We start from the raw sequence: 15,886 nt of genomic DNA on the forward strand, positions 1-15,886 counted from the left end.
TAGCTGAGACGCAGCAGCAGGAGCAGCGATTTCTAGCCCAACGCTGCTGCGGTGTGGCGTCACATCCGTAATTGAAGGGGATGCTAAATACCAGGTAGGGGTTAGGGAAAAAACTTGCCAGTGTTTTCCCACCCGCGTTCATGGGCTCCTGAATTCTCTCCATGGGCTCCAGGTTCAAAACCCCTGCCATAGAAGGTGCTTGACACCCAGCGGGTAATCTCCAAAGGATGGGCGGAGACCCCTCCCTACCCTCCTTGGAACAGAGGGTCCTCGGGGGAGGAGGCAGGGCCCATAGGGGCTGCAGGGAGGGGGCCGAGGCAGACCTGGGGTGCTGACTGGTGAGGTTGGGTTGGCGAGATTAAACCGTTGATGGTCTGAGTAAGCCACTGAGGACTGGTGAGTGAGAAGTGCCAGGGATCTTTGCTGATGACGTGGCCTCAGGTGGCGCTGTGCCTGTGGCAAGTCTGCGGTTGCCCTGACTGCTGCTCCTTCAAGAGTCGGGGACAGACGAGTGCCCGGCGGCAGCATGTGAGATGACATCCTGTGGGGACGGGGAAGAGCACCGTAGGGTTGGGAGGTGATGACAGGATGACCCCCAGAGTCCAATTGCCCAGGTTCAAATCCCAGCTCTGACACTTACTAACTAGCAGGTACTAACTCCTTGTGCCTTAGTTTTCTTATCTGTAGAATGGGAATGATAATAGCACTTACTTCTGGGGGGGTTGTGAGGATTCATTATTATAATTAACACTCCTAGAATAATGTCTGGTAGGAGAATGTACTTAACACCTGAGGGCTGAAGTCAGTTTCTACCCTTGATGCTGGGATTCGTGAGTCTCCCCTTTCTCAGAACAGGTTGCTGAGTCCTGTTTCTTAGGGCTCCCAGAGATGGAGCAGATGCAGCTTCTGCCTCCAGGGAGCTCACAGTTTGGGAAGAGATGGGAACGTGAGCACAAGCCCGGTGGAGTGCAGTGGTGGCGGTGCTGGGGTGGGGGTGGGCGGGGGAGGAAGCCCTGGGCACCAGCCAGTGGGGAGGAGGCCGGTGTGCAGGAGTTCCAGACACCGCACACAGAGGGCAGCCTGAACGGGCAGCCGATGATCTGGCGTTACCAGGGTGCTCACAGCACAGGCTGGGCCTCACGGTGCCCTGCCTGCATCTGCGATGGGCAGCTTCACGTTTGCCCTCTTGCTAGTGGGAGTCATGGATGGTTTTACTCGTGTAACTTTTTATTCACGGGGAATTGTATAAATAGCACCAAGTTCCCTCCATCCAGCTTCCCCTGATGGAAACATATCGTTGTAGCTTGTCAAAACCAGAGCATTGGCATCCATATGTTACCAGACTACAGAGCGTGTGTGGCTTTCACCTCTTTAAGAAATCTGCGTTCACATGTGAGTGTGCACGCACACCCGCAAGAGTTTTGAGTGGGGGAGTGACACCGACGTGTGGGTTGACAGATATCCTTGGCCACCGAATGGCAGCAGACTGGATGGGGCCCACTGGAGGCTGTTGGCAAGAGATGCACAGGGCCTGGGCTGTGGTTGTGGAGAAGGAGGGAGCAGCCGCCGAGGGGAGAAAGGTTTCCCAGGTAAAGGTGGAGGGAGCTGGGGACTGACTGAACTGGAGAGGCGAGCTAGACTGCCGTGGGCATCGGGAGGACTTTCCAGACCCAAAGGCATCTGGCTGGGGGAGTGTGTCAGGGGCGCGCTCCAGGTAGAGAGCCTTGGGCTGGGAAAGGCTTCGAAGTCGTGAGCAACCTGGGTGTTGGACATCCAGGCGGCAGCTCAGAGGGTAAGGTAGGGATCTGAAATATCGGGGAGGGGGCAAGCCTGGGGGGGCAGGTTTGTGAATCATCAGTATGACTCATGAGATCACGCACGACATGTGAGCGCTCGTCTGGGGAGAGTAGGCACGTTGAGGTGAGCGGGAGTGCTGTCCCTTCAACGGAAGCCGGGCGCTTTGGTCTTCAGACCTGGGCGATGGAGCAGGCGCGGTCAGTCAGAGAGACAGGTGTGAGGGGACCTGGCAGGTGCGGCCGAAAGTGCCAGAACAGGCAGGTGGAAAACTGTCCCTCTGTGGACCCGGCAACAAGGAGGTCGCTTGGTGAGCATGAGCGGGGTAGTGGGAGTGGGGTTGCCGTGAGCTGGGGCATGGAGGACGTGAGGATCTGGACACGGTATGGACGTCTCTTTCGGGAAATGTGACCAAGAAAGGGAGGAGAGGTTGTGCGACAGCCAGAGGGGGAATTTGCGTCAGGGAGGCAGTTTTGATTGCTTTGAGCTGAGGACAGGCTAGGCGTCCTGGGGCTGGGCCTGAGTGCTGAGTGGGCGACAGAACGGGTGTCCCCGGGCCTCTAAAGGGATCACGACAGCCCCTGCGCAGGCCCGTGGTTACCACTCGGCAACTGCACATATCACTCATTATTTCTCATTTACTTATTCGACACTTATTCTGCCCTGGCTGGTGTGGCACAGTGGATTCGGTGCCAACCTGTGAACCTGCGAACTGAGGGGTCGCCCGTTCGACTCCCCATCAGGGCACAGGCCTGGGTTTCGGGCCAGGTCCCCAGTAAAGGGCGTTCAAGAGGCAACCGCACATTGATGTTTCTCTCCCTCTCTTTCTCTTTCCCTTCCCCCCTCTAAAAGTAAAATAAAAATCTTAAAAGTAAACACATAAATAAATACACACTTATCCTTATCTATAAAAAGTCTGAGTAGGACAAGTTGATACTCATTCGTCTCTTTTCCTTACTGTTATTCAGGAAGATGGTGCACATAGAGCCGAGTGGAGGGACTACTGGGGGGAGGGGCATAAAGCGGGGTGGCCTGGGCTCAGACCGCCTCAGCCGTGCGGCAGCTCCAGGCAAGGGCCCTCTGAGCCTCCGCTCCTCCTCAGTAAAATGGGACAGGAGGACACCTGCCGCACCTTGCTGTTGAAAGATTGATCAAGACACATATACCGAGTGCCTGGTCCAGTGCGTGGTGCTACATCGTAGCTGTAATCAATGGCATTATTTTGCCTTTTCTCCTCAGACTGTTTGATGATTAAACAAGGTTTTTTCCTTGAATTTGAGGGAGTCCTATGCAGTGTTGCAGCCCAAGCTATTTGTGGGAATGGGTAGGTGGCCTCCGTGCAGCTCCTTGGCCGTGGAGGGCACCGTACAAACTCTGAGTCCGGTGGGACATGGGTGTGGAGGGCAGGGGCTGCGTGCCTGGTTCAGACATCTTTGGAGACCCTGAGAGGGTGAGTACACAGTGTGTTGGGGGCAGATGGCCCCTGTGCCTGACTGATAAACTGTTCTCTCCCCTAGAGACTGATGGAGAGGCAGAGACGGAAGGCGGACATCGAGAAGGGGCTGCAGTTCATTCAGTGAGTGTGTGCTGGGGCGGCGGGGTAGGGTGGGTCCTCCGAACGCAGCCCGAAGCACGCAGGCTCTCTCCAGCTCTCCTTTTCTTGCTTGCTGATCCTTTGCTGTTCAGGTCGCCCCATGTATCGGGGAGTGGGGAGGTAGGAGGTACTAGGAAGTACCTAGTACTGGCATGGCAGGGGCGAGGGGATGGATCTGTGAACCCCACACACGAGCCATGAACCCTACACACGCGTGTGCACTCCCCAGCCCTGGCAGCCCTTCGGCCTTGTGCAGTGTACTTTTTACCCTCACTGTCCACACGCGCTCATCAGTTCTCTTGCTTGCCTGTGCACGTCTTGTAAGAAATCGATGGTTCCCACTTAATGAGCACATCTTTCAAGCTCCGCACCAGGCCCTTCACATCCATCATTGTTCTAATCTTCACAACAGCCCTGGAAAGTAGGTGGTCTTGTCCACCATTTTGTAGATGACAGAGCTGAGGTCAGTCTGGTGAAGAAGGTTAACCTGGAGAATATTGTGTTTTGTAAGAATTCATCTTGAACTGAAGTCACGGGTTTCCATGGAGCTGCAGCTCCGAGGCCACACCGGGGTTCTGCTTCCCGGGTGGGCTCCATTCTCGTGAAATGGAGAGAGCAGTGCCACGTCCTTCACGGGGTCATTGCGCCTGCAGGAGACATTCGCTTTGTGGCCTGGTTCTCCTTTCCCAAGGGGGTCGCAAGAGGTTTAGCAATAGGACTACCTCCAGGAACTGTATGTTGCTCTCCCCAGGGGCCACTTTGCAGGATAACACAGTGGGACTTGCTCTTTGTAAAATTACTGGGTTTTCACATATAGACTGCACGTGCTTAGCCAACATTTAGCTGACAGCTCTGGGCACAGAGCATTGGAGGAGACACAGAGTGATCAGGACAGGTGGGTTGGTGCTGGCTTGTGGAGGCCTTAAGCACCAGGATGTGATGATTTTTAGGACAGGGTGTGACTTGTTGAAGAGGAAGCCGGTGCTGGAAGGGGAGAGGCTGAAAGTGGAGACCAGTTAGGAGGGTGACTGGCAGTGGCCTGGGCTGGGATGGTGTGGGGAAGGAGGGACAAGCCCTGGCCCCTGACGGTGGGGAGGTGAGTGAGAAGATCGGGGTGGGAGCCCTGCTGTCACCATCAGGGACACCCTGTCACCCCCTGGAGACCTCCGGCATCTCTCACTGCTTCTCTGTCGCTCGCTTAGGCAGCTCCTTCTCACCCAGCCGTTGGCGACAGCTCCAGGCAATGGCAGGGGCCCAGCCCTCTGGCCCTGGCGCTGACCTGCTGTGTGAACGTGGGCAAATCGCTGCCCCTCGGGTTGTCTGTTTTCCCCTCTGTGACATGAGGGGCCAGGAGGTGAACCCCAGTTTCCCATCCGGTTCAGCCCTTCAGCGTGACAGGCGTGCCTCTGCTCTCCTGGGCTGACACTTGCTACCATCCCGAGTGGCGTTTTTCTGGCCATGGGAGAGCAGAGGGCACTCAGGAACCCATCTACATTGTTGAGTCTGACATGAAGGGGTGACGGGCTCAGAGTGTACCTGGCATTGGCTGGTGTTAATGTGACTTTTGTGGGAAGGGACGGGAGGAGGGGACCTCAGGTGGGCTGCTGATGGTGCCGGGGGCCCACAGCTGCGGGGCTGGCATGGAGGGTGCAGCCACTCAGAGGGAGGGGACTGCTTCTCAGGACAGCTGGCTCAGCCGAGCTGGCCTGCTCTCTCTCAGCCTCTGCACCTGGGAAAGCCAGGGTGTCAGGCCCTGGGGCGAGTGGAAGGCCAGCATGGTGATGGTTTAGGGAGAGAAAACTGCTGTCCACTCATGCCAGTCCGTGAGGTGACATCAGAGGTCCGAGCTGGAGGAGGGCACTCCATGCGTGATCCCTGGCCTGTGGCTCTGGCTCCTGGACCTCCATGTAGCTGGGGCTCTCGGGCTCAGCCAGACCTTGTTTTCCTTTCCTTTTCCTGTTAGGTCGACACTACCCCTAAAGCAAGAAGAATATGAGGTGAGTGTCAGCTGCTGGTCTGGGGGAAGGCCAAGAGCTGGGGTGTCCAATGAGGCGGGTATGGGTCCAGAAGCTAGGGCTGGGGCTAGATGGAAAAAGCCCCCTGAGCGCCCTCTGTATCCTGTACCCTGGCAGGCCTTTCTGCTCAAGCTGGTGCAGAACCTGTTTGCGGAGGGCAATGACCTGTTCCGGGAGAAGGACTATAAGCAGGCCCTGGTGCAGTACATGGAAGGGCTGAATGTGGCCGACTACGCCGCTTCCGACCAGGTGGCCCTGCCCCGGGAGCTGCTGTGCAAACTGCATGTCAACAGGGCCGCCTGCTACTTCACCATGGTGAGCCTGGCGCCCTCCCACCCTCCCCAACCCCCTGCCCTGCCCACCACTTCCCCGGATGCCCAGCCGAGCCAGGCCATACCCCGGGGAGCCTCTGCAAGGCCGGCTTCTCCCCAGCCTCCCGTCTGAACCTCACCATCTACTGCCTTGACTCTCAACCCTGGTGCACAGCAGATTTACCTGGAGAGCTCGTGAAGTACTAATACCGATACATGAGAAGATTTATAAAGATGACGCTGGTGCCTAAGCCCTACCCCAGATGGATTCAGTTAGCATCTCAGGGTGGCCTGAGCGCTGTCAGAGTCTGTGGGCAATCAGGGCTGAAAACCTCTCTTGCCGTCATGCCGCCTCTTTCTGCAAACCTCTGGCCTCTCCCACTCCTCCCTCCTGGGCTCTTCACCTCCCATCACAGCCTCACTTCTTTCTCCACGCCTCCGGTCTCCTCTCCTTCTGAGGGCTCCAGCCCCAGCCTCGTGCCTGCCCTGCCCCTCAGTCACTAGGCCCTGTGGGAGGCTGTGCGGTGGGCTCTGCGGAGTCTCCGGAGGCACCTCTGTGTCCACAGTGGACTAGTGACTGGTGGGCCGCTCTGGACAAACGGGTCTACCAGGTGCCTGCTCACAGTCTGTTTCGAACGTGGGCCACGTTTGTGATTTCCTCTCAGAGGTGCCTCTCTTACTCTCCATCCGTGGTGTTCTGAACCAAAGGGAGATACGGAATAGACATGTCTGAGTGGCCGGGCTCACCACCGTAGCACATGAAGGCCCCTCCCTCCTGTGTCCTGACAGTGCCCGTCGGCAGTCCCCTCAGCCGGACACGTGGCTGCCCTTGACCAGAGTGTGAGCACCAGAGCTGTTTCCTGGAGCTCTGGAGCCTCCTCCCTGAGCCGAGTCCTCCGGCAGCCTCCATCTCTGCAGGGAGGGGAGGTCGGTCTTCCGTCGAGGGGAGCAGGAGGCCTGGGGGGGAGGGTAACCGGCACTGACACAGAGCACCTGCTCCTTTCCGGCAGGGCCTGTACGAGAAGGCGCTGGAGGACAGCGAGAAGGCATTGGGTCTGGACAGCGAGAACATCCGGGCACTGTTCCGCAAGGCGCGGGCCCTCAACGAGCTGGGACGCCACAAGGAGGCCTATGAGTGCAGCAGCCGTTGCTCACTCGCCCTGCCCCATGTGAGTGTGGCTCTGCATCCGCTCGGATCAAACCACCCCCGTCTTTCTGAGCCTAAGTTTTCTGTTACATAGAGTTGCAAATACTGTTACTAACAGTGACCTCTGACTGTGTGCCGGGCATTGCTAAAGATACATTATATTGGCTCACTTGCAACAAACAACCCTCTGTGGTAGATACAATTATCCCCATTTTAAAGATGACAGAGGGAAAGGAACTTTCCCAGCATCTCCGAGGCAGAGCGGAGGTTTGAACTTAGGCAGTCTGACTCTAGAGTTGGTACTCCTAACCAGGAAGACTGCTGAGCACAGGGTCGCAGTGAGAATGAAAGGGATGCCACACGCACGGAGTCCTGATGTCCACGCCGTCCTTAGCTGGGGAGGAGACAATGGGAATGACCTAGAGAGAGCCTTGCGTGCCTCAGCCAGCGTGCGGCTGGGCATCTGCATGCTCTCCCCATTTCTTCACCCGCTTAACGAGTGTTTACCGAGTGCCCACACAGTGCCCAGGGCGGTGCCTCTCGAGGACCCCCAGACTACAAGGAGACAAGGCTGGGCTCCACCACTCACCCCTGGCATGGACTTGGACAAAGTACTCCCTCTTTCCGCGTGTCACCTCCATGCCTATAAAAGGTCTTTTCTACTTTATCCCTGAAATAATGGGCGTGAAGGCGTTTGGGGGTAGGTAAGTGCTCCCCAGCAAGGGTTGAGAGGACTCAGGAGTAGTCAAGATCCTGGAGGGGACTCCCTGGAGGAGGTGGGTCATGCGTGGGCCTGGAAGAGGCAAGAAGGATTTGGGTCAGCAGAGCAGAGAGGAAGTTACATGCATGATGGTCAAGGACATCAGTGCCCCAGCTCTGGCCTGGGTTTGGGTCCTGATATTGAGCCTGCCACGCTCTGGCTGTGTGACCTTACACACACGGCTTAGCCTGTCTGGCCTTGGTTTACACCCTGTAAACAGGGTGATGGCAAACCAGGCATCGCAGGACTGTGCTGAGGATGGAACCGGAAAATCGCACGGGCCGGTTTGCACGATAGCAGACACAGTGAGTGTTCAGAAAACATTCACTGTTACTCTGGGATTTGTTTATTATTCTTGCTCCCCTGATTCAGTTCGTTCACAGTGAAAACCTTTCTTATGACAGTTGTTCCCTGTCCGTACAGCTTTTTCCAGTACTCACAGCAGGTCCACATCCAGCCATGGTGGCGACCCCCTCCTGCGAGGGCCATCTGGCTTTTACCCCACCGTACAGCCCAGCCAGGGCGGTAACTGCCCTGAGGGAAGTACCCAGATGAGGGAAGAGCTCCCCTGTTTCCAGTCTTCATGGACAAATACTAATAGAACTGTGCCTTATGTTGGCACCATGACTAGAGATGACCCCAGAGCCTGACCTTGGGGCTCCAGGAGCTCCTCAGTGGGGTGGGATGTCGCAGTTCCCCTCGCCCTGCCCTTGCCCAGATCAGTCACTGATTCTGTTGCTACCGATGGGTCTCCTGGGCCAGACCAGACTCCCCACGCATCCTGGGCCCCATCTGCCCTGTGGCCTGTGTGCCTGGCACCTGGTAGGCATACAGTGATATAGACTTGGAGGGAGGAAGGGGTGCAGGGTGCTGTGACCGAGCACTGACCCAGGGCTGGGCGCACTCTGAACTTCGTGCGTCCTCGCCGCTCTGGACCTGCGCACCACACAGGATGGCAAAAAGTTCCAAGATGTTGTTTGATGAAAGAAGCAGGTTGTAGAACAGTTGGTCTGATGTGATCCCACTTCTGTAAAACAAGAGGAAATCCCCAAAGAGCAAAAGTAAGCCTTCTTTCCAGGTCTACGCGCGCGTCTGTAAAGCCGTAGGAAAGCTGCGCAGGGAACGAGCGCGTCAGACCGACTAGCCGTGCTCCCTCGGGAGGGGCCCGGGGGTGACCCGGGGGCCCACTTGCTCTCAGATTTCAGCCTCCACCGTGATACTGTTACTGATCAAATTATGAAAATAAAAAAGACAGTGTCAGAATAAATAAAAATTTTCCTTTTCCTCCCCCATTAAAAGAAAAACAGAAGCAAGGGGTTCTGGTCCCAGCCCCACCACAATCTAGCTGTGTGACTTGGACAGCCAGCCACCTTAGTGTCCCCTTCCAGGAGCTTGCTTCCTTGTCCGTAGTGACGCGGGGGGAGAGCAGCCCCCCGTGCGAGACCGCACTGGTGCCCGCAGTCCAGCTTGGCGAGCTGGGCGGACTGGCCTGCTCCACTCGTGTCTTGTCTTCCCAGGATGAAAGTGTAACTCAGCTTGGTCAGGAGCTGGCTCAGAAGCTTGGGCTGCGAGTTCGGAAGGCGTACAAGAGGCCCCAGGTAGGTGGGCTCTGGGTGCTGGGGGTCGGTGGGGTGGAGACGGAGAGATCTGACGAGGGGGTCTAGGCGCCTTTGGGAGAAGTAGGTGAGGGTGGCTGGAGCCAGGCCAGGACAGAAGGGAGTGACAGCAGGTGATTGTCCCTCTTTTTGGCCGAAAGCCCTGGAATGACTTTCAGAACCTTTAGGGAAAGGAAAGAACAGCCAAAGCTTCCAGCTCCCCTTAAACACCAGCTGTTAGAACCCATTCCCTCCCCTGCCCTGGATGACTTCAGCACCCATGAGATGGCCTCAGTGACAGTGGTGTCCTTCAGCCCCGTGTCCTCACATAACCCCTGTGTGGCGGCGCATATTTGAAATGTTGGTATCTGTTCGGTTCGTTCAAATCTATGTATGTTCTATGGCACCTACTGTGTGCCAGGGAGCTGCACGTAGAAAGGGCCTCGTTCTGGAGTCTCTGCTGTGACCTTGAGCAAGTCAGTTCTCTCTGTGCCTTCAGTTCTGCACCTGGGACGTGGGGTAATCACGCCCACCTCGGAGGGTCCCCGGGAGCATCACGGGGCGCGAGTGACACGGCAGTGCCTGCACACAGTGGCAGTGTGTGCTTGGACCCCTCTGTTCAGGTCAGGGCTGCAGGAAGAAACCCCCCTCAGGTGGCCCAGAGAGTGCAGGTGACCCCTGGCGGCCTGGGGCGGGGAGCCTTGGAGGGCACCACGGACCCCGGCCGCCTGGCGGGCCTCCTCTGCTGCCCTGGCTGATGGGACCCTGAGCATCTTTCCAGGATCTTCATCTCTCCCCACCTCTCTCCAATCTCTGGCAGGAATTGGAAACCTTTTCTCTGCTCAGTAACGGCACTGCAGCTGGTGTGGCAGATCAGGTAGGATGGGGCCAGGACCCCCAGCCTCCCTCCTCCCCACCTCAAGGAGTAACCTGTGTGGTTCATCCATCGTGAGAGCTTTGAATTCACTCTGGGGTATAAATGACCACAGGCAGCGGGTGCAGGGGCATCAGACTGAAGGCTTGGCCTCCATCTACCCTCCTTCCCACTGCCATGAGCCAGGCACCTGCTCTAGGAAGAGGGGGTGGCTGACAGCCTGAGCCTGTCAGGCTCGTGAGGACAGCTCTGGGACACACAACTCTCCACCTCCCAAGAGGTGCCTCCTGTGACCACAGGCAAAGTGTGGGGACAGGCTGTGGCTGCTGGTGGCGGGAATGGTGGCTGCAGGGGCAGCCTGTGAACCCCTGAGAGGGGAAACAATGGCAGCAGGAAGGATGGGGATAAGGAACTAGAAAGGAGGGTGACGAGGGCCAGACCACCCAGGCCTTTCCCTGTGGGCGGCGGCAGGGCTCAGCACACGCATGACTGCCCTGCCACTCACCACACGGGAAATGCTGCATGTACTTCAAGCCTTCTTGGAAGATGAGGAACGGGCTCTAAGAGTACAGATGGAGCCTATGTCCTGCCTCCTCATTTCGCATAAGGGGAGAGTCGGGCACAGAGTGGGCAAGGGACTTGGCCAGTGTCACACAGCAGAGCAGCAGCAGGCCCGCCGCCCTCCAGGGTGTTGCAGCTCTTTCATTCATTCACTCACCACATCTCAGGGAATCCCTTCTAGGCCCTGGGCCGGCTGCTGGGCCAGAGCTTAGTTAGGCGCGTCTTTGCCCTTGGGGACCGCTCAGGCTGCGAGGGAGGCAGATGGAATCTCATCTGGTTTCTACCCCTCACTCATCATGGTTTATAACCAGAAATTATTAGCTGTACATGTACTGAGTGTTCAAAAAATAATAAGGGAATGTCTTAGTCTGTTTGGGCTCCTGCAACAAAATGCCATAGGACAGGTGATTTATGGACAGCAGACAACTGTCTCTCGGTTCTGGAGACTGGGCTGGGCAAGAACAAGGTGCTGGCAGATTCTATGTCTCGTGAAGATCCACTTCTGGGTCTACAGTTGGCACCTTCTAGTTGTAACCTTGGAGGGCAGAAGGGCCTGGGGATCTCGGTGGGGTCTCCAACACCGTTCGTGAGGACCCCACTCACGCTCATTCTCGAATCACCTCCCGACGGCCTCTTCTGCTACTGTCATGGCTTTGGGGGTTAGATTCCAACATATCAATTTGGGGGCGATAAACCATTACACCCTAGCAGTGAATCAGTGAGGAATGAACAGTCCCAAGTAATTTTGCAACAGTGCCTCAAGGGAGGTACTGCGTCTTCCCTGTGACAAAGGGAAACAGGCACAGAGAAGTTAGATGACTTGTCTGAGTTCATCCAGTATGTGGCAGGCACTGTCGTGTGTCCATGGCAAACCAAGTGAGTATGGTCCCTACCCGCAAAGCGCTCCCCGGCCAGGGCAGATGGACATTAGCCCGATCGTTTCTGGTTACAAACTATGATGAGACCTATAAAGGCAGAGCATGGGGAGCCATGGGCCACTGGACATGGAAGGCCTGATTTAGACTGGCATCAGTGACCTTTAAATTGAGACCTGAAGGTTAAGGAATAGGCAGGGCAGGATATGCAGGGAAAATAGCATTCCAGACAGGAGGCAGACGTGCGCACAGGCCCCAAGGCTGGGGAGAGCTCAGCGTGTGGGAGGGATCGAGTGGAGGGGAGACAGCATTCCAGTGGAGCTGGAACAGTAGCTAGAGGCCAGACCACCTTGTCGCTGGTGAGGAGCTGCATCCTCATCATAAGAAAATTGGGAAGGTATTGATTCTCTCCATTCAGAAGATAATTATTGAGTGCTATATGCCCAACATATAATTGATCTAGGAACTTGGGGTAAAGCAGAGAAACAGCCAAAGAGCCCCACCCTCACAGAACTTGCAGATTAATTGAGGAAGGTAAAGAAAAGGTGATGCGTGTTATGGAGAAGGGGGCTGAGGAGTGCTAGGGGGCTGCAGATTTAAACAAGGAGCAGGGAAGGCCTCAGTGAGAAGGAAACACTTGCCCTGGCTGGTGTCGCTCAGTGGATGGGGCACGGGCCTGTGAAGCAAAGGGTCGCCGGTTCGATTCCCAATCAGGGCACATGCCTGGGTTGCAGACCAGGTCCCCCGTAGGGGACACGTGAGAGGCAACCACACATTGATGTTTCTCTCCCACTCTTTTTCCTCCCCTTCCCCTTTCTCTGAAAATAAAAAAAAATATTTTTTAAAAAAGAAGGAAACACTTGAGCAAAGTCCTAAAGGAGATGAGAGATAAACCCTAAGGGAGTCTGGGGGATGAGGCAAGGGGAGCAGCTAGTGCCAACGCCCTGAGGCAGGAGTGTGTGAGAACAGCCAGGAGGCCAGAGGGGCTGGAGGGGACTGTGCAAGGCTCCTCTTTCGTCCTACCAGAGGTGGTGGAGCGGCAGGGGGTCATTCAGACAGATCTTATCCAGGGTTCCTGGGTCTCGGGCTCCTTCCTCATCCCCAGAGCCCGCGAGACTGGAGCCCTTTCGTTTTCTGTGGGTAGTGGTGTGATTGTGCATTAGTGGGCAACTCTTGGATAACCTTAGCTGGTATGTGATGGGCTGTCCCTGTTCCTTCTCTTCTTCCTGCAGTGACTGCCCCAGTTCAGACCACATCCCACTTTTCCAAGTCCTGTCTGGACTTCCTTTCTTGTCACCTCAACACTGCCCAGACCCACCCCCCCCCCCGCCCCAAACTTGTTCCCCCAGCAGCCAGGCCTCACGGGTCTCTCCTCACTTAGAAACCCTCAGTGGTTAGTGAAGTGTCTGTTTTAAAGTAATGTGATTAATCAACATCCGGGTACTACCACCTCGCGTTCAGGCCCCTCGGCCGTCTGGTTCCAGCCTCCCTCTGCACCCTCCCGTGGACGTACTGGATGGCGTGTGTGCGTGTATTGTGTCTGCTTTGCAGGGAGCTCACTTGAGAGCAGGGACTCTGGGCTCCTCTGTTCTGTGCCTCTGCATGGCTCCACTTTGGAGTCAGGGAGGCCTGGCCTTTGCTTACTGGTGGCATGACCAAGAGGCAATTATGTCATCTCTCTGAGCTTTGGGAGCCCTCTGTAAAATGGAGACAGTCGTGCTCAGTCCCCAGGGTGGTTCATGGATGAAATGAGAGCAAGGCTGGAAAGCCAGCTCTTGGTGCCTGGGCAGGGTTGGTGTTCACTCCCGACCCGTTCCAGCCCAGCTTACTCGCAGGTCTCTTCTGGGAGCCTGGGATGAAGGGTCTGTCTCCAGGTCCTCAAAGGCCAGTAAGCTAGTGTGCAGTATAGTGGCACCTGGTCACAGCAAGCAGTGTTGCGCTGGGCAGGCACAACTGATGCTCAAAAGTTGTTTAGTGAATGACTGAATGGCCGTGGCCAAAGGGCCACAGCAAATGTGGGTGGAATGCCCAGCCACCAGAGGGCCAGCCTTCCATGTCCACTGAGTCTGGAGCTAGGAGACCACAGATGGTGCCATGCATGGCACTGGGTACCTAGTCCCTGCCAAATCACTCACCCATCCATGCAGCTTTGCTGGGGCCCCATCACATGCACACAGGCCAGGGCTGGTCACGGGGTTGGGCATCTGTGAGAAGGCCAAGCTGAGTGTATTCCACGGTGGAGAAGATGAGGTCAGATCCTGCCTCAGTGCACCAGAGTGGTGCTGCGTGCACACACACACACACACACACACAGCCAGACCCCCTGACCTTCTGGAAGCTATATGCATGCGCTGGGTGTGAGCCTGGGCTGCTGGGATGGATCTCTGGCCCAGGCATCCCATTCATTCAGCCAGTCATTCCACATGTGTGCCTAGTCCTGGAGATGGCACGACTGTGCCCACAGGAGGCTTCTTAGGACCCTGGAGTCAGGCAGGCCCTGCAGGCACAGTCTCTGTGCCAGAGCTGTGTCCCTTGGCAGTGTGGGGAGTGAGATTCGAGGAGGGCTGTGAGTCCGCGGCACAGAGGGTCGAGAGGCTGTGATGGAGTCAGGTTGGCAGGATTCAGGCAGGCAGAGAGGAGGCAATAGGGGAACAGCTGGAGCAAAGGCCAAGAGGCAGAAGGAAATCTAAGTTCTCCCCCTGGGGTTCAGAAGAATCTGGGCCCTGCAGCTTGGTGTGTTTGGGTTCAAGTCTTGAATGCACCCCTTTATGTGAGGTGGCCCCTCCACTTCTCGGAGAGGTGCTGCTTCCTGTCATCTTGTGGCTGTAGGATTCCAGTGGGTCACACGGGAACTGTCCCAGCACAGTGCCCGATGGCGAGGAGGGGCTCCAGAGACCTCTGTTCTAAGTGTCATTAGCTGGAAACAGGCAGGGAGAGATGCTCTTAGAGAGGTGGGCTGGAGTGAGGTAGTGGGCAGGGGCTGTGAAGGTGACTGTCCTGTGGGGCCTGGGGAGCCGTGGCAGCACTGAGCAAATACTTCATGCACTCACCGTGAGCACAGCAGCTCTCCGATGCAGTGTGGCAGCCTCGGGCATGTGGCTTCTCTGTGAGGGCCAAGCATGCCCTGGGAGCCTGAACTGTGGGGGGTCTCTGCACACAGGATTGGGAGAGCAAGGCCCAGGGGTAGGGTCAGGACAGGCTCCCAAGTCAGATAGCCCTTCTGACTTGGGAGTGGCAGCTTCTCAGGTCTGACATCTCTGTGCTGGGGGACACCTGGCAGGGCACTGGGCCAAGGGCTGGACTCGACTGGGTGTGAAGTGCAGGCCTGGCCCCGGTGTGAGGCAGCACCTGGTTGATCTTGTTGCTATTTTCACTGCTGCTGAGCCATGGTCAGCTGATGGCATGGTCAGCAGGGGGAGGGGGTCTGGTGCCCCCCTGTCCCCCCCCGGAGCACAGAGGACATGGGGTCCCCCAGGACCTCTCCAGGGCCTTGCCAGGGAAAGAGGACTTCAGCTGGAGTGTGTGGGACTCACAGAAGGGGAGGACGGGCCAGGCTCGCAGAATAATGGGCCGCAGCCTGGAGGTGGAGATGAGCCATACACGTATGTCCACAGGGATGGAGTACGGAGGCTGGGGACCGAGAGCACCCAGGTCACCCAGCTCAGTTCCTGAAAGCTTGGGTTTAAAATTTTGTTACTTGTTTATGAACACATAAAGCAGTTCTGGTATGTAAGGTGGTGCTCTAATCCCTGTACAGATGTCAGATTATTCCATCCTTGTAATGGTACTAGGAGGTGGGTGCCTGTATCATCCTCACTTTATGTATAAGGATGCAGGCCCGATGGGTGAGGAAGTTGGCAAGGCCAAGAGCAAGCTCTGCCCGGCCTTCCCTCAGCAGTGGATCCCACCTGGACCGATTCCACCCGGGGCTGTAACTGGAGGAGGGGACTGTGGTGATGCAGGGAGTGGCACATTGGTGCCTTCTCGGCTGTGCTGTCCAGTCCCATGGGCCCAGGTGACCCCCTGGGTGCTGGGCACCGTGGCCTTCCCAGCCCGTGTCTGCCTGACCCACCGTGTCCTTCCTCTCCACAGGGAACTTCCAATGGATGGGGGTCCATAGATGACATCGAAACAGGTAGTGTCCCTCATGTGAGGGTGGAGATGGGGCCCCGGGAGGGGCTCGGCCCCAGCCGCAGACCTGCAGACACGAGCTCCTGAGGGCTCCCTTTCCTGGGGACTGTGTGAAGCGTGCAGGCAAATAGAGTGGGTCTGGGAAGACTCCCCACAGGGAAGGGAGAGCACCACCCAGGCCTGGGAGGGCAGGCGGGGGCAGTGCTGGTCCCGTGTCCGCCGCCCCAGC

The 15,886-nt window shown here is 56.9% G+C and overlaps 1 protein-coding gene across 5 annotated transcripts in view; it reads left to right on the plus strand.

Annotated features, from left to right (window-relative positions):
- ZC3H7B (zinc finger CCCH-type containing 7B) overlaps positions 1-15,886 on the plus strand; it is a 39,755-nt gene that overhangs the window by 7,815 nt on the left and 16,054 nt on the right. For 3 of the 5 annotated variants that reach the window (XM_037068465.1, XM_037068463.1, XM_037068464.1), the window contains exons 2-8: positions 3,312-3,370; positions 5,352-5,385; positions 5,521-5,718; positions 6,725-6,883; positions 9,139-9,219; positions 10,037-10,093; positions 15,619-15,661. In XM_037068465.1, the coding sequence (XP_036924360.1) occupies positions 3,318-3,370; positions 5,352-5,385; positions 5,521-5,718; positions 6,725-6,883; positions 9,139-9,219; positions 10,037-10,093; positions 15,619-15,661 (625 nt within the window). In that variant the 5' untranslated portion in view covers positions 3,312-3,317. Of the gene's footprint in view, positions 1-462; positions 506-3,309; positions 3,371-5,351; positions 5,386-5,520; positions 5,719-6,724; positions 6,884-9,138; positions 9,220-10,036; positions 10,094-15,618; positions 15,662-15,886 lie in introns of all 5 variants that reach the window. The other 2 variants (XM_037068466.1, XM_037068467.1) reach the window with 2 other exon arrangements.

The sequence above is a fragment of the Sturnira hondurensis genome, unplaced genomic scaffold, assembly GCF_014824575.4.
Source record: "Sturnira hondurensis isolate 20B ecotype Veracruz unplaced genomic scaffold, ASM1482457v3 Scaffold0017436, whole genome shotgun sequence".
Lineage (NCBI taxonomy): Eukaryota > Metazoa > Chordata > Mammalia > Chiroptera > Phyllostomidae > Sturnira > Sturnira hondurensis.